The sequence below is a fragment of the Falco peregrinus genome, chromosome 11 (assembly GCF_023634155.1).
Source record: "Falco peregrinus isolate bFalPer1 chromosome 11, bFalPer1.pri, whole genome shotgun sequence".
Classification (NCBI taxonomy): Eukaryota; Metazoa; Chordata; class Aves; order Falconiformes; family Falconidae; genus Falco; species Falco peregrinus.
The window spans coordinates 1,369,120-1,392,520 of NC_073731.1; the positions used below are offsets into that span (position 1 = coordinate 1,369,120).

A 23,401-nucleotide genomic window follows, 5' to 3' on the forward strand; every position below is an offset into this window, starting at 1 on the left:
GTGTAGTAGCATCAGCTAATAATCGTAAGTTAGTAATTATACTCTGTTTGGTTTTAGGCCTTATGGTGTGATTTCACTATACCCCAGGACAAATCTGAAAAAGCTGATGGTAAGTTTCCTGCTTATTGTAATGCTAGAACAGACACTTCGAGTTCAGCTCTCATGGCTTCAGAAGCTTCTTCACAATGCTTTGCTGTGTTAAAAGTCTAAAGACTTGCTGGTTTAAAGACTTACTGTGTTAAAACTGTTAACCTTACTCAAGTGTACTTTTTGTGTATAGGGGATGCCTAAAGAAAGAGAGAAACTTCAATGTGTAGGGTTTTTTTTTCTTTTCTTTCCCCCCCAGTTTCAGGCAGTGATGAAATAGTAGAGAAATGTATCTGCATATTGCAGAATTCCTGTATAAATGTGCATAGCATAGAGGGAAAGGATTACATTGCTGCTTTACCTTTTCAGGTAAGTGCTGTCCTTTTTTTTTTTTTTTCTTCCACAAATGGGCTTGTTATGTGTTTGCACACTGTGGTGGGGAGTTGTGCATAAAGTGCTGCTGGTGGTGGTCACCTGCGGGTGAAAGCGACAAGGCTGATGAAAGTGTGGCCTTGTGGTTTGGGCATTGAATACTGCTGGAAGTAGTGGAAGCTGGCTGTGTGATGTAGGAAAGTATGGGTATGACTGCTTCGTCATCTGAGAGCCTGTTCCAGTTTACATTACTCTTCTCTCAAGCAAAGGCCTAAACACCTTATTTTGCTACAATGAGATACTCAAACATGAAACATAATCAATATGGTAAGTACGTGATTGGTTTTTGTCATAAAACTATTTGTAATTTTTTATAGGTCGCAAATGTCTGGCCAACAAAATACGGTTTGTTATTTGAGCGCACCAGTTCTTCACATGAAGTACCTCCAAGTCCACCCAGGTATGTAATGAGCGGATTTTATTGTTTCATTATAGACAGTTTGCTAATCTAATACAGGAGAGAGTGCAAGAGTTGAAGAGCATTAATGAAAGGATCAGTGTGTTCATGATGGGGACAGGTAAAATCAGGTGAAACACAAGGAAATAGCAGGAAGGAACTGAATGCTGACAATCCATATTCCTCTGATACTGTGTTCAGAACTAGTTGGGAGTGATGATCCTGGGAATGGGATATGGGGGGCATGATATGGGTGTTACTAGCCTGATTTCATTAAGGTTTGTCTGGTGAATTGGTTTCAGGCTGTGATGGATGACTTGGAGATTCACTGAGGGATTGTCATTGAGACACTTTCTCTCAGCTGCAGAATGTTTTAAATATATGGAGCATTACCTGTTTGGTGAGGATCCTAGACCCATGCTCTGTGGCTGGACATACAGCTGAGAAGCAGAGTAAGAAGTTGGATGGTGTGCTGATGAGCAGCTTTAATACAGCCACTTGCTCTTTCGGGCTTTATGTGTCCATTCCTGGCGCTTGTGATTCTCTAGTCCTCAGAAGAGTTGGGATTAGAAATGGAGGTCCTGGAAATGTTTATTGAACACGCTCATGAAAATGTGCATTGCAAAAATCATGATTGACCCAACTCCAGCTGGCCTTCCATGAAAATTCTTCCTTTTGCTACTGCCACCACAGATGGGTGGCTTGATTGCTGCTCTGTGATGGATACAAATTACTTGATGGCGGCCGGCATGTCTGGGTCCTGGGAGCTGTGGAACCTAAACTCTTAAGCTGAGTCTGGGTTAAAGGCTTTCTCCTCTTCCTGCCTCCTCCTCCTAACTCGGCTGGTGCCACTCTGTTCGCTCGGGCCAGCAAAGCCTGTTGTGTGGCCACTAGGTGGGGTCATTCTCAAGTGCTCCGAGATGTAAAACAGGACCTCATCAACCTGTTTGATATCCCAGCCTTTGTCTGAGAGCGCTCCGTTAATCCAGCAAGCTTCTGTGAACGAAATATATGTCTCTACTGTTAAAATTCAGGCTTTGATTTGTTAAGGTCTGAAATGTTTTGGGATCGCAGCATATGTACCAGCTACAAGAGAGAGCAATTATGCTTGTTAGCATGTAGGTTTTGAATATGCTTTGTTCGGTCTCTTTCTAGAGAACCTTTGCCTACTATGTTCAGCATGCTACACCCATTAGATGAGATAACACCTCTTGTCTGTAAGTCTGGAGGTAAGTTTGCATCTTTAGATGTATCACTTGGAGTCTCTCAGTATGGTATCAAACGCTTAATGTGTCACTTTACCATTTTCTGTGTTACAAAACTTGCGAGTAATCACTCGTTCAAGAACACAGAAGCAGGGTGTTTTAGCTGCTTCACGAACAGGGAAACTGTTCAGGAAAGAAACGCAGATTGTGGAAGAAAGAGGGTATGAAAAATGCTGATCCTGTAACTGATAACACTGCTGTAGAAATCATCCTTTTACCTTAACTGAAGTTACTACTTCTTTAGCAGGTGTGTTTGGCTCTGCTAGAGTGCAGTATGTTGCTGACTATACCTTGAGGATCGTGTTTCTTAATGCTGAGCCTTCCATTGTGATGACCTATGATACTGTGCAGAGTTTACATACAGTTTGGGCTCTTCGGAGAGTAAAGCCAGAGGTACAAATTTATTGTTGACTGAATATCATTATAAAAAATTTTGGTGTGTGTTTACGTGTCCTTCTGGCTGTGTGTGTTAGAAATTATTTGTGATTTTGTGTGTGTGTGTGTGATTTTCTTTTATTTGAAAGAGAGTGTTTGTTGGTGTGTTTCTTGGTTTTTGGTTGTTTTTTTTTTTAAATAGTTTATTTCATGTATTTGCCTGGACCATAGCCAGGGAGATCACCTGATGGTCATGAAGTATATTGTGCTTATTGTGATATTCCTTATGTTGTACCAGAAGGTTTGGACTCCTTAAACTGTTGTGTTCTGTAAGAAAAGTGACAAACAATTTAGTGCCGTGAAAAACCATTGGAGTAGTTTCTGCGACTGAGAGAACATGGTTGGTAGAAATAACTTCTTAGGCTGAACACCTCCCTGGGCATGAATTTTTAACACCTAACTGATAAAACAAGCTCTTTGAGCATCTCCCTGGCTGTTACTGCACATGTGCTGTTTGTGCATAGACATCTCTGTTTTCTCTCCCAGGAGCAGAACATGGTGCTGAAGTTCTCGGAGCAGATGGGCACACCACAGCCCATGGCCACGAGCAGCTCTTTGACCGCTCATCTCCGAAGCCTGTCAAAAGGAGACTCGCCTGTGGGCTCCCCTTTCCAGAACTACTCATCTATCCACAGCCAGAGCAGATCGGTGTCATCGCCCAGCATGCAGTCCCGCTCACCATCTATCTCCAACATGGCTGCTTTGAGGTGGGTACTGAACATAATGTGTGGGCAGATGACACCGAAGAATACGAGCTATAGAATAGGGTGGACATCTGGTATTTCTGTCTCTGCTGGTGCAGGTGCCTCTTCTGTTACAGCATCTGAAAGCCTTCTTGTGCCATTATTCCTATAGCACAGAAGGATAATTGACGTGCAAGAGCCAAAGAGGCTGTTCTGTCATTACACAGCCGGTCTGTAGCAGAGTCGAGAACTGTCTGCCAGTTGTTTTGAGGCCCAGGAGTGTTTTCATTTAGCTTTTCTAAAGAAAGCCATATTTAGAGGAAAGAGCGTGGGAGAGATTTTTGGTGGAATGGACTATGCAATTTAAAACGTTGGGTTTTTTACTTTTGAAATCTCATCTATTGGATTCTGACAGAGATGGTTGGAAATTAATTAGTCAACTGTTTTCCTATGCTGGAGGAAACAGATACTGAAGTAGCTGCTGGTTTAGGGTGGCTTTGGTTTGTTTTTAAAGTTTCTACCAGTATATAAGCTCTCTGGGATTCTGTATCTATTTTGAAAATCCACTTTTCAGTAAGGTCTTTCATCTTTGCTTGCAGCCGCTCTTACTCCCCTGCCTTGGGAGTGCATTCTTTCTCAGGAGTGCAGAGGTTCAACTTTTCCAGTAGTACTCAGTCACCGAAGAGGCACAGTATTACCCATTCGCCAAACAGCACTTCCAGTGATTCCTTCCTTATACCAGAAACTGAACCAATTGTTCCTGAGCTGTGTATAGATCATCTGTGGACGGAAACAGTCACAAACATGAGGTTAGGTGCTTGTGTTGGGTTGTGAGAAGTTCTGTATTTCTTTTGCTGGGGTGGGAATAGAGTAAAATGACAGCTTTTAGTGTGTGTTTTCTGAAAATGGTGCCACCTTAAAGTAGATTCGTGGACTTGTATGTCCTATTTTTTTAAAAAAAAAAAATTATGCTCACTAAGTGCCCAGCTCCCTTCAAAAGAGAATTGGGGTAGTTGGAACAGTTTTGCCTGTTGTGTTATTTGTGGCTCTCTGAATTGCGGAATGGTTTTATGAGATCTCTAAGGCAAAGTAGGTTCTAACCGGGTCATTGCTTTGGGGTTTTTCTGATCTTCTAGGGTAGAGTATCTCTTTCTCTGTTACCATCAAAAGGAGCAAAACACAGCATGAAACCCTAAGGCTGAACAGGAGAACAAAGCCAAAGAGCACATGCTTTGCATGCCAAAAAGTGGGGAATGTGAAAATTGGAGTGCCAGAAAATCAGTTTCAGGCTTAGTGACTGAAACTGAGACTGGTGCCTTCTGGCAACTTGATGCGCTGCTAACTGAAGTCTAGTGAGACCCTACAGCTTGTGACACTGTTTTCCCTCATCAAAACTCTTACAGTAAACCAAACAGTGTGCTGATCATTTTGTGTATTTTACAGAGAGAAGAATTCCCAAGCATCAAAAGTGTTTATTACCACTGACCTTTGTGGGCAGAAGTTCTTGTGCTTTTTAGTGGAATCCCAGCTCCAGCTGCGGTGAGCATCCCTATCTTGGGGACAGGTGAACAAAGAGGAGATGTCTACAAATCACCAGCTAGATAATGGTTTTAACATACTTACTCCTCCAGCTAGTAGAATCTGTTATGGCAACATGTGGTACATCACTGGCTCTCACATGACATGTTTTTAACTGTGGTGGCATAGATGATTTGAGCTATTTAAATAAAACTGAAGCTGAGGGAGAACATTCACTCTAAGTTGAATGGTATTCTTACTTATTTTTATCTTTACCCTTGGAGTATGTTGCGGGCTTTAATTAGACTAGCAGAGTAAAAATAAGTTGACTAGCAGGGCAAAACAAGCAAAGGAAGGAGGAAGGAACCAGGCATACCACAATAAAAGTAACTGTGCCATGCAACACTGTTTTAATTCTCTGTCTTCTTTCCCTAACGACAGATAGGACAGTCTCTTTGTTTCTGTTGTTTTCTCAAATCTCTAGGTGTGTAAAATTTCAAGAGAGCAATGATAAGTCGCAGCTGATATTTGGTTCTGTTACCAGTATTCAAGCAAAGGATGCCGCTCCGGTGCAGGTATGTAACCCTGTGTGGACGATTAACTGTGGAGTATCCTGCTTTGTCACTTGTTGTCCAACTGTTGTCATTTGTCTTAAATACAAGAAGCTGAATACGCAGCTTGATTCTTACAGGGCATTGATATGCTGCTGGTTCTGGAAGGCAGCGGAAATCTAGTGCTTTATTCTGGAGTGGTTCGGGTAAGTAACAGTTTCTCTGTCCTAAAAGAAATGTTTGAATCTTTTTGGTTTATGAGGGGATCCTGTGTGCATCATACCATACAAGGTGTCATTTTAAGCTGCTGTAGGCTGCTGCTCACTTGGGACTTGCTTGGGAATGTGGCTGTGCTCACGTACCAAGTGTAGTTTATGCGCAGTGCTTGAAAGGTAGTTCTGAAGAATCAGTGACACTTTGTGATACAATTAAATAATCTCTTGGTCTTATTGCCAGTGCTGGTAAAATACTAAAGTAACAAAATGCTTTCAAAGAAAAAAACCCTTGAAGAATATGGAAAATAAGAATTGTTCCTGAACAAAAAAAAACTTTCAAACTTCTCTGTAGCATGCCAGATGGTTTTAGTAAAACTGTTAGATATTAAAGCAAATTGCTTTGCTTTACAGAGGGCTGTTATTGGAATGGACGTGATTTGATTAATCAAAAATAAAAGTTTTTCTTAAATTCTGTAGAGATGCACTATGCTCTCTGTGTGTGCAGAAACCTTGGACACTGCAATTTGTACGTGTATGTGTTTCCACACATTTGTGTGCATGTGTGTATATGTATATATAGACACACATATGTACACAAAAAAGCATATAGTCTCGAAAGTAGAGCTTTCTCAGTGAAGCCCTGCTGGAACTCTTAGTTGGAGTAGACCTGTAGCAACAACATACAGTGCTGACCATATATGGTAGTTTTTTCAGTGTGCCATCATCAGAAGAAAGTAATTACATGAAGTAATCTTTAATCTTCTCTTCAGAGACCTTAGTTTAAGTACGTTGCCATTTTTCTTAAAACATTTCCTTTAAGATGTTAAAATCTGATAATGTCTGTATATGTAAGCAAGCTTGTGGAAGCACAGGCATGAAAACCAACTATTTGTTTTCCTACATACTGTTCACAAAAAGGTGGGGAAGGTTTTTATTCCCGGGCTGCCTGCTCCATCCCTGACAATGTCCACCCAAATGCCTCGGCCGAGCACTCCCTTGGATAGTGTCAGCACTCCATCCAAGCCTTTAAATAAGCATCTGGGGCCCCTAGAAGAGGTAAGGAGAAAGGAAGTCCTGCCATGGAAGGGGCTTAGTTGTAACAGCTTCAAATGACTGCTTGATTTTTAACTCTCAAGGTATCTTTTGGAGCTAAATCTTTTATTTTTCTTCTGTAAATCCCCAGTATAAATAGCGTTTAAAGAAGATCTATTTAGTGTTGCCCTGTTTATGATTTTTATAAAACTTCTGAGGCAGAGATTGGATTTATAGTTATTTTCAAAATACTTATTAAAAATGGCAATTTTAGCTGTCCTTTGCTCAGAGCCTTGTATTTCAACAATTCTAAGCAATCACTTTCACCACTTTTCAGGGTGTGCTTTTGTCACCAGTTCCAGAGCTAAGGGATTCTTCCAAACTTCATGAATCAACTTACGTTGAAGACTGTACTTTTCAGCAGCTTGGGACATTCATTCATGCTCTGAGAGATCCTGTCCACAACAGAGTAACTTTGGTAGGCATATCCTGTTAATTTGAGTCGACGCTTTGTTAGCAAAGTGAAATGAGGGTAACATTCACTTCTGCATAGTGAGACATAGCTGGCAGCTCCTGATCAGCAGCAAAATACCACACCTGCATAGGCGGTTCCACCTTTTCCTCTGTAGAATACTCTAGAAGTCAGAACTTGATTCCTTCAAGTGATTCAGCTCAAAATCTATTTCAAGGGTTTCATCTGGGGTTGCAGATTTTTAACGTAGCAAATAACCAGGAATGAGGAATATGCTTAATAGATAAACAAGTTCTGAGTTGGTAGAAAAGGACCCTGGCTTTACACATTTCATAATTTGACTCTTACCTTCTTATTTTTCAGGAACTCAGCAATAATACAATGGTTCGGATTACTATTCCTGAAATCGCCACTTCAGAACTAGGTAGGGTTCAGAATCTGTCACGTGAAATATGTTCCATAATTTTTGAGGGTTCATTTTTGAAGTAGTTTGTGCATAGCCTAGGCTGTAATGATTCAGTGCCACACAATCCAAGCTCTAATAACTTACCTTCTAAAGCTGCTACCATTTATTTAGGTGCGCTCTGTTGCTTTCAGTCCTTCACCCACTGCTTTCTTAGAACTTCCTTTGTTCTTTAGATTGCTTTGCTCTCTACTATAGTGTATATTATCGTTCGAGGAGGGGCTGAGATGCCAGTTCAGACAGAAGTTGGTTTCAGTAATGAGCAACAGGGAACTTTTTTCCCCTTTTGTGTGGTGAACTAGGGGCTGTGCTCAACCTGAGCTAAAGGAACAGCCGTTCAAGGTTGTCTGGTGTGGCTTTTATTGAAAGAGTATCCGGAGAGTTAAGAGTAGGTCCAATAAGAGGACCTGTAGAGATTTATAGTACTGATTGGAAGAAGTACCAGGAGATAAGATGGAAAACACACCTAACTTTTTTTCTTCTTTTCCAACAGTAAAAAGATGTCTGCAAGGAGTCAAAGCTATTCTGCCCAAGGAGATAGCTGTACAGATGCTTGTCAAGTGGTACAATGCTTACAATGCTCCAGGAGGACCAAGCTATCACTCGGAATGGAATTTATTTGTAACATGTCTCATGAATATGATGGGTTACAACACAGAGAGATTGTCCTGGACACGTAATGTAAGCAAGCTCATGTTTGTTTATCAGCAGCTTCAACATAAACTAGGTGACTCTTCAAGGTTCAAATGGTTAGAGAGATAGTGAAGTCAGAAATAGATGGTGTCGTGTCTTAAATCACAAGATACCATCGAATCAATTCTGTATTTCTAAGTTTCAGGTATACGTTTTAGTCTGTGTTTATTATGCAATATATTTATAAGGTACTTGCACCAACTGTCTTGGTAAAATAAAAATAAATTCTGAAGATTTTACCCCAGTTTGTGACTAACACTGATGAATTGAAGATTTGATTAATCCATATTAAGCTTACCCTTGCTAGAAACACAAGTCGCAACTCAGACTCCTGTTTCCTAAAGAGGATTTTCCATGAAGTTTTCAAATTAGTGTTTAAGGATCTGTGTGTTTTCAGCTGCTGTACTTGAATGTATTTGGAGTTTTCTGCAAGTGGGTTTCCTGCTAGCAAGTATGTTTGCAGTACTTGCAGTGGGGGGGGGAAAAAGCAGCAAGGGTATGCGTGCAAGTGAAATGAAAGCAGTTACAGTACAGCTACATTACTAGCATTAGCTCATCCACAGTATTTCCTCAGTCCTAGTAAATGCCAGACGTTAGGCAGTCAAACTGTGGAATTTGTGCACTGTACGCTAGAATAATCTATACACAGCCAGTTAATCTAATTGCAGTATAGGTTTTATATGAAAGCAAAGTGTAGAAGTACTTAAAGTAACTGTCATGTGATATTCGGTTTGAATTCAGGTGATACAATTGGTGATTCACGTATGCAGCCTTGGGAATTTCAGTACTGAGGTACTTTTTGATATTTTTTATTTCTCACAGCTTGATTTTGAAGGATCGCTTTCACCAGTTATTGCTCCAAAGAAGGCTAGACCATCAGAAACGGGGTCAGATGAAGTGAGAAATGGTTCTCTTTTACAAATAAAAGGCAGGGGGTGGGGATGGGATGTTGGGTTTTGGTTGTTTGGGTTTTTTTAAGGGCAAAGCAGAGGAAACGCCCTCTTGAGTATTGCATTTCATCTGAGCTCATCTGAGATTACAGGCCTTTGGGGGAAAGAAAACTTCTTTTGCCCTGTGTAGTGGCTGCGTCATGTGACCTTGCTTGTCAGGGTTCTCGCTTCCAGAGGGGCAGGTTGAACTTGGGAATGGATTTAATACGGATCACAAAGCAATCCCAGATAGTCTCCTGACAATGTCAAATTTCTCCTAGATGCTTCATCCCTTTAAAGTGAAGCTCTTACTCCTCTGGTTACTCAGCTCCTTTAGCCAGTTAGTAGCAGCAAATTACATACTTCACCGAATGCACTGATTCTCAACAAACTTGTGGAGTCTTTAAGATCAATTCATGGAGCTCTGCCTAGACAGGAATAGGAAGTTTTTGTGTAACTAAACAGTAAAGTGGATGAGGCTTACCATCATCCCATCATAAGAGGCTTATGAGCTATGGTGGTCCAATTGTGCTGTTCGCTTTTTGTGTTTAGTCTGCAACCCCTACAGTCTACAGGCAACAAAGATCAGGATCTAATGCCTGATGTGCTGTGGCAGGGGGGATGCAAAGAAGGCTGGGATCACTAGGTGAATTGCATAAATACTCAGTGGGGTCTTATGCACAGAGTATTGGAGCAAGCAAGGTACTCTTGGCTTTCTTTTGTTCTTTTAAGTATAAGGCTTTGATTCTTTTATGCATCACAGGGGAGGTGGGGGAAAGGATGAAACTTAACGATTGAATCTCTGTGGCTTGCAGAGTTTGTGCAGCGCATTTACCATACAACAATCACATTTGTATTGGTTTATGGGTGGAAAAAAACCCTCCTCTGTAACAGTGCTTTGGAATTACCTTGCTTGAAGTTGATGTTCACTTTGGAACCTCTGCCTCTCTTTCCTGTTTGTTTGGTCTAGGACTGGGAATATCTCTTGAGCTCAGATTACCATAGAAATGTTGAGTCTCATCCTGTTGCCAAAGCTTTGCGACTGGACCCTCTGGAAGTTTTGGCTCCAAAGGATGATTTTTTACAGAGCCTTAGCTTGGATTCCTCAACCCTCCTTTTCACCCATATTCCTGCTATTTTCTTTGTTCTTCATCTCATCTACGAGGAGCTCAAACTGAATAGTCTTATGGGAGAAGGAATTCGTTCACTTGTTGTTCTTCTGGTTCAGCTGGCCAGGTATGCCCAAGTGACAAATTGTGGATATTATATCTTGTGCAGTGTCTCTTGATGGTGGGTGTGTACTATTTTTATGGGGAATTTGGGGATTGCCCAAATGGAGCAGACTTTTCAAGTATTTAAAGAAAATGAATGAATGTTTAAAACCTTACTGTGCTTGGATATTTGCCGTGGTAAATCTCTTGTATGGTTCTGGCCACTTCCCAACATCAGTGTGACTCACAAACCTCAGGTGCTGCAGCTTGTGTTTGTTTTCTCTACACATGGTCACACCTCAGCTCATGAGATCTGTCAAATATTGTTGTTTGTTGTGGTGTCTTTACTCCAGCCAGTGACTGCATCTTCTTGTCTTCCACAACCACCTTCAAGCTGCATTGCATGTTTAAGTTTTTAAGTGTTTAAGTAAAAGGCCAGGTAACATCTCCCAGAGTTGTATTTCCTATTTCTACCGGGTTTTTTTCTATGGTTATAGATTCTTCCCCAGTAGCACCTGCTATAGCCAGCTGGCTAAATGATTCCCAGAAGTGGCATCTACTCCCTTGTGCTGAAAAGGCTTTCGTCTGAAATGAAAGATGGTGTCTTTTGAGGCTGGTAGCTGCTGTATGCATTCATGTTTTGCAGATAACCCAGCAGGTTATCTAGCTTTGACAGTTAGAATTTGGAGGAAGCTGTAGTGACAGGAGTCACACCTTAGACGGTGGTGGAGGTGTGGACAAAGCTGAACAACAGCTGAAGAGAAGTGCACTGGCAGAAAAGTAAACATACAGATTTACTGCTTAGAGAATGGGCAGTGCCCGTGAGTGGTCTTAAAGTTAAGGAAGTCCCTCCTCCTATCTGCTGCATACACAAGCATTAAAAAAAAACTTAACAGAAAATGTCAGAGAGGTGCGGGAAGGTAGAGTAGTTTTTTGGTTTTTCTTTTCCCCCTCCAATGTGATTCACCTCTCTCATTCTAGGGACTTAAAACTTGAAGCTTATATAGATTATTACTACAGAGACTATCCAGCCCTTGTAAAAACCTCCAGACAGGCTTGCGTAATTGATCAAGGTGAGTTTAAGGCTTTTCAAAGCTGGGTGTTTGGTGATAATGACGTGGAGATTTTCTCTAATGCTGAGCATGTTGGTAACTGTTCCCTTTAAAGCTGGTCAGGACTTAATCCCAGTCCAGTGCCTCATGGGACACACCACAGAACAAGGTCTTGGGAGGGAATAGTGGTTTCATCTTGGCAAACGCCCAGCTCACGCTAGCTGACAAATCTTAGCAGACAACTGTGGAAAAGCCTGGTAGTGAGATGTGCCTCTCTTGTGGAAAGTATGGCTAGGCTGGCAGACTCTCAGTTTATAGTTCATAAAAACTAAATGAAAGCTAAACGCAGAAAATTTGAGATTAGGTTATGCATTGTCTGTGTACCTGTTTACTGTCCTACCAGCTGAAATTTACTAGCCATGTAAGGAAAACTACTGTTTCTCCTGACCGGAAAAAAAAAAAAAAAAATCTCGTAGCTTTGCTACTCCTGTTTGTGGGCAGGGAAGGCAAAGAGGTTGTAGATAGGTTGTATTCTCACTTAAGCAATTTGATGTCGTTGAAGAACAGTACAAGGCTGTTCTAGTGCAGTTTTTGAGAATGACTCTATATTTACTCCTTTTCACTGTGGGGTGAGGTGATTTTTGTTCTTGAAAAGGCAGGTAGGTGTCTCAAGTTTTCATTACTGTCTAGCTATAAACTTCCATCTAACAGGAGGAAGATGTGATCTGTAATGTTTTTGGGAAATACTATATTTTTGTTGTTGTAGAAGTGCTGTAGGGCTTGCTTTGGGAATAGTGGAGAATTATTGTGCGTTTGCCGTGAGCTCTGTGTCATTGCTGTTCATATGATTAAGTCCAAACAGGTTTCATGCACCATCCTTCATTTTTTTCTGCTGAGCCTCCAAGTATCTTTCAGTGGCTGAGTTCCTGTCTGAAGGGAGGAGGAGTGCAGCCTTATCCTTACCTACCAGGCATCTGTGAAAGGAGCAAACTAGTAGTACTGGTGCGTACTTTGGTAAAAAGGATATTTTTTGTTCTGCCACCACAGCAGCACTGTGGCCCGGGGTTTGCTCCAGCCACTTAATTTCGCGCAAGTGAAGCGTCCCTAGCGGGAAGTCAAATAACAGAGCGTGTAATCGCGCTGTGCAGAGCAGCAGGGGCATACTAGAGGGGTATGGAGCCTGTGATCAACAACTGCTGTAGCTGTACTGTTTGGAGACTTAAGCATCTCCAAGTGTTGCTGCTTTGTACTAAGCAACCTCATTTGTCTGCATGAAATCCTCTTGAGTATCCCTGCGATATAGTAAACTGTGCAGCGTCTGCCTCTCCACGGGGGGAATAATATGTATTTAGTAGGGAGAAATCCCTGTGAGTCCCCTCTTCTCTTTTATTACTTTAATGTTACTGAAGGGTGAGGATGTTTTTTTTAACAGATGGGAGGGAGGTATTTGAGGTTGGGAAGGAGAGCTCATGAGTACAGAGTGAGTAGCCTATGCTTCACTGCTTACGTGTATTCTTTTTTTTTGTGGTTTGCAGTAGTGGCATGTGCAAAGTAATAGTGTAACTCAAAGTTAACTGTATTTTGTAAGTGAGAATTTCCCGGCTTTCTTCTTGGGCATGTATCAACATAAATATTGAGTCGCATGAGTAGTTGTAAGTGCTGATGTTATCTCCTGGTCAGCCTTGCTCACTTATTCACAAAGCCTTTATGGAGAAAACCTGCTGATACAGGGCTTGGAGCAGAGGTGTTGAGCCTGAGGTGTTTGAAGGAAAAAAAACCAAAAAACCAAGGAGGAAAGACTCTGCTTTGACCCAGGTGTCCAAGATTAGTTGCAGAATCTCTGTTATGAGCTGCCAGGAGTCAGCCTGTCCTCTGCTTCAGAGCACAGAGGGTTGAAGCAGCAGCACTGAGTCTGTTAAAGTGCTGATGCTTTTGCTTAAAATTTGTCCCTGCCCTCGAGCTCTGAAGAAGGGTAACCTTCCCCTTGGATGATCACCTGTGTCTGTCCAGCTCTTTCTTCCTACCTCTGCCTGATTTGGCACTGCCGAGGACAGAGCTAGTGTGTTGGCAGTGCAGCTTATCAGAAGATCTTCATGAAAAACACAAAGGAATTTTAACCTGGATGTGATTTTTGCCTTTGGCATGCCAGGTTGTCTGGCAGTATCAAAAAGTAATAGGGTGACAGATCACTTTGATTTTTGCTGGCTAGATAGCTGAAGTGGACCCTGCCTTGAAAGGCAAACAACTTTTCACTCAGAGACTTCGCAAAGTAGACAAAATATTCAAGATGTGGAGGAAACTGAGTGAAAATGGTGTCTGTAGAAGTGTGTGTTTTGCAAGGAAAATTAAATGAAATGTGAGAAATGTTGGAAAGATAACTAGGAGCTGTTTAGAAGATCTTTTTACCTTTGAAACAATTATTAGGGAAAAATCAGTTAGTTGTTTCAGGATGTATTTTTTCCAAACTTCAAGATAGTAAACTTTCATGCTTTAGATTTCTTGCTTCAGTTGTTTCAGTCTCCTTTTACTAACAGTGTTTTCATACTAAACCTGTCCCCACTCTTAAAGTTATTAAAGTTATCTTCTGCCTGTGTTGATAGGCAGCATAGCAATTGCTACACGCTGCATTATATATAGCACTTTGTATTATGGTGTCTCTTTCCTATCCAGAGTGTGGCTCTGTATGTCCTTGGTGATGAGAGCGCTGTGTCTAATGAAGCTTCCCATTACTTGTATAAGATCACATCAGGTAATGATGCCTTAATGCCATCACAGTATATCCTAGTGTCTTGTGCTTCTTATGTGCTGTCTTTTGCTTGGAGAATGTGGAAGTAATGTGGCTTTGTCTTTCCTAGGACAACGAAAACAGCAAATAGAACAGGATGACAGTCGGTATGAGGTTTTTAGTATTATTTTAAACTCTTGAGGTTTTGACTCTCTGCTGACTTTTTGGACGAGCTTTTATTGGCTTCTCCTTTATTCCCCTTTATTTTACAGATGCAGTTTCAGACACAACACATCTGTTTCCAGCCTGGCTGAAAAATTAGTTATTTGGATGACTAATGTTGGTAAGAGCAGCTTTCATCATTGTGCAAAATGGTAACAATCATAAGTAATAGTCTTTTGCTTGCATAATATGAAATACCCTCTATCTAGCTTGATAAAAGAGGATTTTTCCCTCATTAATTTTAAGGTTTCACCTTAAGAGATCTGGAGTCTCTCCCCTTTGGCGTAGCACTTCCTATTAGAGATGCAATATATTATTGCCGAGAGCAGCCTGCCTCAGACTGGCCAGAAGCAGTTTGTCTCTTGATTGGGCGCCAGGATCTCTCCAAACAGGCGTGTGAAGGGAACCTGCAAAAGGGTAAATCTGTGAGTATGGGCATAAATTGATTTCATGGTACTGGGTGTTGGTTGGGCAGAGAGCTCTGGTCAGAAACTTTCCCACCATCTGCTGATGCTCAAGGCGTCAGAAGGTGCAGAATTCAAGACCGAGGGCAACACAGGGTTTACACGCATATGAGGGTTTCAGTATAAAAACCAGCATCCGGCACAGGAAGAGTATGTGCATAGCTGTGGAAACTGTCAATATAAAACAGATTTTGAACTTAATTTAGGCATGGTGCTCAAAAGTCTTTCCTACAGAGCTATTTGCTTGCCTCTGTAAGTCTTCCTCCTCTCCAAAACGGCCGCACCTTTGAGAAGTGTCAGGTTTTGGTACTCCGTCCAGAGCCTTTGCCATCAAAACAGCAGTGGCACAGAGAGAAGGAAGTGGGTATTTGTCAGTCTGTCTCCTTCTTGGGTTCGCATGGGTGGCATCTATCTCCCTGTCTTCTGGAAGAACTGGATTGCTTTCTGATCATATTTCTCTTTTTTTTTTTTTTTTTTTTTTTTTTCCTCTCAAAAAGGGTTTAGTTGTTTGTATCCTCAGGTAAAATAAAAACAAAAAAGCATGTGGTGTTTTTTCTCTTAAACATTTTCTTCTGATGGTGGGAATCAGTAGCATCTCATAGAGTTGTGGCTTGCTGAAGTGTCTTCTGCTGAGGACACTCTGGAAGCCAAAACTCTTCTTGAAAGTTGGCTAGTGGCATGCACAAAAACACTTAATAGTAGCAGATTGTCTGCAGACTTTTCGGAAGTCAGGAAGAGAGATTTTTAGTCTCAAGTACATCTTGGTCAAGATCTGTTTTGCTGTCAGCTTTGCAAGTGATGTTAAAATTATTCCAATTTTTATAACAGGAGCTTAATGACTAACTACATATCAAATTAGTTAATTCATTACTTGGAAAAGTAAAAAAACTACATGTTCAAATCCCACGCCCCACCACTCATGAAAAATCTGTTTTACTTTCTGCTGGTGAAGTTTTGCCCAGCAGTCACAGTACTGAATCTTAAAATGGTGATAAATTTGATTTTATCACTTACTTTATAACAATGCCTCGAATGTATGTAACCTTAAAAGGATAAAGTGATCTTCAAACACTAAATTGTTTGTCATTTCTCAGGAGGGCAGGGTGGAGTTTCCTGTTTCAAAACGGACGCTGGCTATATGGGTGGTGCAGTTATGTATTGAGATTTTGTGCGTATTTATCAGAAGAAATTGGTTTTCATTCATCAGCTGTTAATTTACTTGCACTCCTGGTGTCATGTGTTACCTGTGAGCCTTAGGGAAGACCCTGTGTTCAGTCTAGTCTGTGTGATTCTGTATCTTTCCGCTTGCTGCAATTCTGAGGTATAGAACAGGAAAATGACCAGTTTAGAGAGAGATGTGGGGGGGTTTTGTTCCTAGATTTGTCATCACTTGCCTTGTTTGGTTTTGTAAATTAATGTCTCATCTGTGAAAGATGCAAAAGAAAGAGGAATGTGCTGGTCCACCTTAGGGTCAAGTCCAAATTATTTTGTCAGACCATAAAGAAACCGTATATTCCGCAGGAAAGCTTATTTCTGCAGCTGTCTAAAAATAAAATGATCCATGCTTCGTGTAGAGTGACAGGCTTGTCTGAAGCGAGTGTGGGGCAAGCAGACTGGGCATCCTCTGTTGCATCCTGACCTATGCTGTCTTCACCATTCTTGTTGGTGGTCCTGTGCATTGCTTGTGTGATGTGAATAAACAGGGGAGGACAGAGACTTAGGTGAGAATTTCATAAATCTTGCATAGAAAGAGGACTTCCACAGCACTTCAGAGCACTTAAGTAGCTCAGGTGTGGAAGTTCAAAAAAATACTCTGGTACTCTGGTGAAACCCAGGTTGGCTGACGGCAACAAACATTTAGAATTTACTGCCATGCAGGCTCACTCTTTGAGTAGGTAACTTGGTTTTTCCAAGGTTGTTGCAGGGGGAAATCCAAGTTAAAGCTCTGATTCATGAAAACATCAATGATTAGAAAAATAACACAGGTGTCTGAGCAGAATATGCAGAACAGCAGCCCTGACTGAGTTGAGAATTTAAAGTACTGGCACTTTAAAAGCAAGTTGTCACCAGGGGACTCTGTCTGTGCCTTCTGGAGTTTAGTCTCCTTTTTAATATATATCGAAATGCTCATCTAGGTTTCTGTTTTTCACTGCTTAACTTGAAGAAAAAAACATGTGTGTTTTCTTAGCAGTCATAGACAATTGTGTAGGCAGGGAGGGGAAAGCCCTTTCCTACTATTGCTCTGAAACAAGAAATAGTTTTGAAATAAAGATAAGTATTTCATATGTCACCTCTTCAAGCTCCTACTTGTCTGTCCTTGCTCAACAGCCTTTGCTGCACGTTTAAGATGTCATCTCCTCCTGTCTTGATAGTTATTTATACCATTTAGATGTGCAAAAATGCTTGATTACAATGTTCGGAAATCCTTGTGGGTGCCTAAATTAACATAAGGACAGCACGAACAGTGTCATTGGTGATTTCATGTGTGTCAGTCCATTCTATTTACAGATCCGTCTCGATGCAGGTAACTACTGAGTGCGTGCAGGTTGTGGTGCTGGTATTTGCTGGCTTTCTGACAGTTCTCAATATTCGTGTGCACTACTGGAAATGACTTCATTCCGTTCTCTTTTGCTTGCAGTCTGTGGGCCCAGTGCTGTCCTCTGATATTCCCTCTGGAACTGAATCGGAAGAGGATGAGGATGGCATGAATGACATGAACGAGGAAGTGATGTCGCTAATATGGAGCGAGGATTTGAGAGTGCAGGAAGTACGCAGGCTCCTTCAGAGTGCCAGTCCTGTACGTGTTAATGTAGTGCAGATGCCAGAAGCTAGTGACCATGAATACATAGAAGAGAAAGAAAACCGGTAAAGAGCTCTGTTTCTAGCCGTTTCTCATTAGTATTTCACTTGGGTGAAAAATTGTGTGAATATTTCTGGTGGCTTAAAGTTAAGTACATCTAATTGAACAGTGCAATCTATTTTAGTCTGAACTGAACATTAAAGTCAGCAGACCTGAGCGAGGGACACATAGAAGAGGGCTGGATTTCATAATCCAGGTCTTTGAAGCTCAGTGTACATCAAAACTCTGCTGTATTGGAGTTGGAGGGCTCTTGGGATTGGAGCAGCATATGGGAAAGACTGTTAGTTTGAACCCCAGACAGCAGGTTGAGATCAGTTAGGGTCTGAAAGCAGATTGTAGCCATTTTTTTCCACCTAAAAAGTGTGAAATACATGCAGGACCTACTCTGTAGAGAAAATGCCTCTGTAGCAAACAAAGCAGCGTCCATCCCCTGCCTAAAACTGGGGGGCCTTTTGTTCAGGGCTGATCTTAGGTCTAAGCAAGTCTTGGGTCAGGGGACCTAATTTATTCTACAGAAAGCAAACTCACTGTCCCATCCCTCACTGAAACCTCCTCTTGGAGCCATTCTGTGCCCAGTAGCCTCACAGTTGTCCCTGTCCTGCTTCTTTATTCACTTATTTTGGAGGTGTTAAAAGTATTGTCTGTATAAAACAAAAAGAAAAAGCAAAATTTGGAACATCATTAACATGCAGAACACTCTACAGAAATAGGAAGCTGAAGGAATGCATCAAATTATTGTCTGACCTAACAAGCTGAGTAATCTAACAAGTCTAGAAAGTGTTTCCAGAGTAAATCATAGAGAATTGTGGTCAGCATTCTTGGAAGCACATTATTAATTCTGTACACAGGTTATTACTAGATGTGATTACTAGTCATAGCAAGATCCCATATGGCAGTCGGCTTTGTTTTGCTTTCTCCTTTCACCTTGTTTCCGATATGGCTGCTAGATTGTTCGTAGCACAGATTTATTTAGCTAGCACCTAACTTAAAGGGAAAAATAGTGGAAAGTTTCAACATTACGTCAGCTAAAGTGTGTCTTTGAGGTTAATCTTGTAAGAGCCAGAGATTTGGTTCAGAAGTTTTGCCTACTAAAAAACGAAAGACAACATGCTATCTCATAGCTGGGGAAAAAAAATGGTCTGTCCAGTGCTTGTTGTCTGTGGGTTCATTTTATATCATGTATTTGGAAAAATATTGCCTATCAAGCAATTGGATTGGTTTTGCTTTCATCTTCCCAACAGGCTTTTGCAGCTGTGCCAGCGAACCATGGCACTACCTGTTGGACGAGGAATGTTCACTTTGTTCTCGTACCATCCCATTCCAACGGAGCAGTTGCCTATCCCTAAGCTGAATCTAACTGGTATGTTGGCCAGTATTTTCTTCCGAAGAAATTCAGTATTTAATAGAATGTGATGGAGCAAAATTGTTATCCCACTTCTTTCTGAAGTTTCATGTAATTTTTGTAGTATGTTGTGTGTCTTTTTCTAAAGAGTTATGTAGCTTGAGTGTGCTTTTTGTGAAGTAGCAGCTCGTTTTGGGTTTGAATCTGCCACCTACCAGTTTTGTCTGGGATGGTCAAGGCCGGTGTTATCAAACACCGAGACCTTGTATCAGGTACATTCTGAGAAGCAGATAGAAGTGAGGGCATGTCGGGGTCATACAGCACACAGATACTGCAAAGTCCGCGTTGCTGGTTTATCTACTATGTTGTGCTTCTATCTTCTGTTGTCCCTGAAGACAGCCGAGGCTGACTCGGAACAGAAGTGTTACCTAGCGTGCTGCCAGTGTTTATTCACTTGGCACCCTGCTGAAGCTGAGGAATGTTTCTGAAGCAGTTTGGATTTACCTGATGACTTTTAATGATTCTGTCATTGGCAGGCCGTGCTCCTCCTAGGAACACTACTGTTGATCTGAACAGTGGGAATATCGATGTGCCTCCTAACATGGCTTGCTGGGCCAGCTTTCACAACGGGGTGGCTGCCGGCCTGAAGATAGCACCTGCCTCACAGATAGACTCTGCTTGGATTGTCTATAACAAGCCCAAAATTGCTGAACTAGCAAATGAATATGCAGGCTTCCTCATGGCTCTGGGTCTCAACGGGCATCTCACAAAACTTGCCACGCTCAATATACATGACTACTTAACAAAGGTGAGGGCTTCTTGCAGAGGCAACAGAGAGATCTATAGGACTTGAATTCTTGAAACGAGAGTCAACAGATTCCTTTAAGATGCTGAATTGCATGTGTGTGGGAGAATATCAGAGGCACTTCGTTAATGTTAGTAGTGCAGGACTTTGTTTCTGTTTAAAAGATTTTCAGCACTTTTATCGCTGTATCTTCCTATACTGTGCACAGCTCACTGAGATAAGTGAATGGAACACTGGGACAGGTTTTCCTTTTCTGAACACATCTGCTTTCTTTGGTTACTGATATTTGCCTCCTTTCTCAGGGCCATGAGATGACAAGTATTGGACTGTTGCTTGGCGTTTCTGCTGCCAAGTTGGGCACAATGGATATGGCTATTACGCGCCTCTTGAGCATCCACATACCTGCCCTCCTGCCCCCAACTTCAACAGAGCTGGATGTTCCCCACAATGTGCAGGTGGCTGCTGTGATAGGAATAGGCCTGGTCTATCAGGGCACTGCTCACAGGCACACAGCTGAGGTTCTGCTGGCTGAAATAGGTAGGTGCTAACACTGGAAAAAATGGGATTGTGGACTGGGAGAGTCACAACATATGAATGATGGGCACAGTGCATCAGGGAGCTGAGACTTTTTAACATTTCTGTCAACTGTACATCTCCCACCACAATATTCACCTCTTGTTTTCCAAAACTTACTTTCTGTTTTCAGAGGAAAAGAAGTTACTGTGAACTGTTGTTTGCATAACATAGAACAACCATTGAATTTAGTAGAAGAAACATAGTAGCATCACTGCTGGACCTAGATACCTTTGTCATCTGGAAGTTTTGTCTGCTAAGAGCTAGTCTGAGGTTTCTGGGGTTGCCAGCTACTTGGTAAAAGGACTGCTGTAACTACATGTTCCTCCTGACCCAGATGCCACATCTGCAGAGATCCTGACTCTCTACAGCTTTTGGGCAGATCTGTTGCACACTGTATACTCAGTGCTTCTGATGCTTCCTAGACATTTTTTGTTTTTCACGTCTCCATGAGGTAGTTGCCGCTGTAGAAACTAGAGACTGAGGCACTGGGTGGGTAAAAAATGCTTTCCTCTTGCAAGGACAGTCTTTTTGGCTCCCTAGGTTGGTGGAAGTACAGCCATTGTGTTGTCAATTCTCCTGTTCCGAATTTTGTTTAAGGCTTTCTAAGCAGTAGCCTTTAAGAGCTGATTCTGAACAGCAGATTTCTGATCTGAATTGTCCTCATTCTGTACACAGTTGTTCTGATTTTATTTGTAACGGTTAAGTTGTTATTCGTGTTTATATGTAACCTTAGTTAAGAGACTGTGTGGTTTATTAAATAGAGAATGGGATAAATTTTAAGGGTGAAATTGTATCTGTTATGTTTCTAGTAATTTGATATACACAATCTTTTCTAGCAACAGCTTTTGAACTGTGTGACAGTATTTGGATAGGTTCAGAGGTCTTCAAGTATACGCAGTTGTAATGTGGCATTTTCACTGCGTCTCTGAACTTCAGCCATATCATTTAGCAATATATACTGCTTCTGGAGGGGTTTATCATTTGGTGATGGATGGGTTAATTACACGTAATTCCACTGAGAACTTTCCTGACTTTGAGAAGGGACAGATTTTTTTCTGTTTGTTTGTTTCTCATTTCATTAGGAGTGTAGTGCTTAATTAAACAATGTTTACTTAGCTGAAATTTTAGAAGATTAATTTCACTGTTTTGTTTTCTCCAGGACGTCCCCCAGGACCAGAAATGGAGTACTGCACAGACAGAGAGTCCTATTCACTTGCATCCGGGCTAGCCTTAGGCATGGTTTGCCTAGGGGTAAGTACTTCTCTTCGTTTCAACTAAAAATAGTAGAAGGATTTATATAGAGAGGGTGGGTTAATAAGAGCTGTTTCATCCTTGATGCCCAATTGCCTTTGGCTGAAAGCGTTTTGTTTTTTTTTTTCTCATACATATGGAAGCCACTTCCATATTATTTCTTCTCCTCTTCATTCCTTAGCACGGCAGTAATTTGATAGGTATGTCGGACCTCAATGTTCCTGAGCAGCTTTACCAGTACATGGTTGGGGGTCACAGGCGATTCCAAGCAGGAATGCACAGAGAGAAGCACAAGTCCCCCAGTTATCAAATCAAGGTATGTGGTGATGGTGTTTGCTCTTTTAAGCTGAAAATAGCAATGGTTAGAAGTCTGAGGTGTGTGTCTCGATGCATCAAGTGACTTGGAACACATACACATAACTACATGTCGCTGCCCTCCTAGCCAACTGCTCTGAAAGCCTGCATTGTGTTTTCACAGGAGGGAGATACCATAAATGTGGATGTGACTTGTCCGGGTGCCACACTTGCGCTTGCTATGATCTACCTAAAGACTAATAACAGGTATTAACCTTGGAATTGCTCAAACATTTTGCAGTAACTTGTGGTAACAATTTAAACTGCCGTAATGTCAGCTCTGCTTTGTGTGGGTTACTCAGTCTTGTGAGTTGCTGAAGTACGATGTGGAAACCCTGTTCCTTTACTGTGCTCTGTAGATCTATTGCCGACTGGCTTCAAGCACCAGATACCATGTATTTGCTGGATTTTGTTAAACCAGAGTTCCTTTTATTGAGGGTAAGATTTTCTTTTGGTCTACTTAACGATACAAAAACACAATTTTTTTAAATCCAGCCCACATGCCTATCATCGAGAATTAGCTTTTCACAAATTAATTTCACAGATAAATAAGTTAGGCCTCAGCATCTGTTATAAGTACATAATGAATTTTTATTTCAGTTTACCACCTAAAGATACAGACCTTGCAAGGATTTATCTTGTGGTGTGGGTTTTTATATTTTTTTTTTTCCCCTGCAAGCAGGGTTTGAATCTCTTAAAATAAAAGCTATTTTGTAATTTCTGGTATGAAGGCTGAGAAACATTGAAAAGGTTGCTAGTGGGTAGCTGGATTGTCTGTGTTTCTGGATGTAGTTAGTACATTTAAAAATGCCGTTTGTGTAGGCTTTTCTTTCTTATGCTTTCTCATTTTTTTTAGACCTTGGCTCGATGCCTGATTTTGTGGGATGACATCTGGCCCGATTCCAAGTGGGTTAATAGCAACGTGCCTCAAGTAGGTATTTGCATTTAATGCGTTTACTTCCCAGTTTTACACCTCGATTGTTCTGCAGGTGAACATTTCTGTATTCATGTCAGCTGCACAAGAAAATGTATGTTAATTGTGTTTGCGTGATAGAGATAACTGTTACATTGGATTCCTGGGCCGTTATGGGAGCACTGGGGATTCCCATCCCATCATGCTAGGAAGGAGGGGATTGAGGAGGGGTGCAACTGTTCAAGCCAGAAAATGGTGCCAGGGAGAGAAAGGGGACTTCTCTCCACATTGACCAAGCAAGAAGCCAGGTGCAAAACTGCTGCAAGGAGGTTTCAATTGAGCATTAGGAATAATTTTTCAACAGTGAGATCTTCCCAGATAAGTTGTATGGAATTTTTAAGACCAAATTAGATAGGTATCTGTCAGAAATATAGGACGTTGGTGGTCTATATGG

At 41.4% G+C, this 23,401-nt stretch overlaps 1 protein-coding gene across 4 annotated transcripts in view; it reads left to right on the plus strand.

Moving 5' to 3' along the window:
• The window catches only part of ANAPC1 (anaphase promoting complex subunit 1), a 33,599-nt gene that overhangs the window by 814 nt on the left and 9,384 nt on the right, over positions 1-23,401 (plus strand). For 2 of the 4 annotated variants that reach the window (XM_055816240.1, XM_055816237.1), the window contains exons 3-33: positions 58-109; positions 347-456; positions 837-919; positions 2,072-2,145; positions 2,426-2,574; positions 3,103-3,323; positions 3,899-4,108; positions 4,743-4,838; positions 5,302-5,392; positions 5,509-5,574; positions 6,502-6,639; positions 6,953-7,093; positions 7,451-7,511; positions 8,044-8,231; positions 9,066-9,140; positions 10,143-10,408; positions 11,365-11,456; positions 12,289-12,437; positions 14,106-14,184; positions 14,291-14,327; positions 14,433-14,503; positions 14,629-14,807; positions 17,485-17,711; positions 18,948-19,066; positions 19,585-19,856; positions 20,156-20,390; positions 21,589-21,680; positions 21,862-21,996; positions 22,159-22,241; positions 22,394-22,472; positions 22,891-22,965. In XM_055816240.1, the coding sequence (XP_055672215.1) occupies positions 58-109; positions 347-456; positions 837-919; positions 2,072-2,145; positions 2,426-2,574; positions 3,103-3,323; positions 3,899-4,108; positions 4,743-4,838; positions 5,302-5,392; positions 5,509-5,574; positions 6,502-6,639; positions 6,953-7,093; positions 7,451-7,511; positions 8,044-8,231; positions 9,066-9,140; positions 10,143-10,408; positions 11,365-11,456; positions 12,289-12,437; positions 14,106-14,184; positions 14,291-14,327; positions 14,433-14,503; positions 14,629-14,807; positions 17,485-17,711; positions 18,948-19,066; positions 19,585-19,856; positions 20,156-20,390; positions 21,589-21,680; positions 21,862-21,996; positions 22,159-22,241; positions 22,394-22,472; positions 22,891-22,965 (3,945 nt within the window). The remainder of the gene's footprint in view (positions 1-57; positions 110-346; positions 457-836; positions 920-2,071; positions 2,146-2,425; positions 2,575-3,102; positions 3,324-3,898; positions 4,109-4,742; positions 4,839-5,301; positions 5,393-5,508; positions 5,575-6,501; positions 6,640-6,952; positions 7,094-7,450; positions 7,512-8,043; positions 8,232-9,065; positions 9,141-10,142; positions 10,409-11,364; positions 11,457-12,288; positions 12,438-14,105; positions 14,185-14,290; positions 14,328-14,432; positions 14,504-14,628; positions 14,808-17,484; positions 17,712-18,947; positions 19,067-19,584; positions 19,857-20,155; positions 20,391-21,588; positions 21,681-21,861; positions 21,997-22,158; positions 22,242-22,393; positions 22,473-22,890; positions 22,966-23,401) is intronic. The other 2 variants (XM_055816238.1, XM_013297278.3) reach the window with 2 other exon arrangements.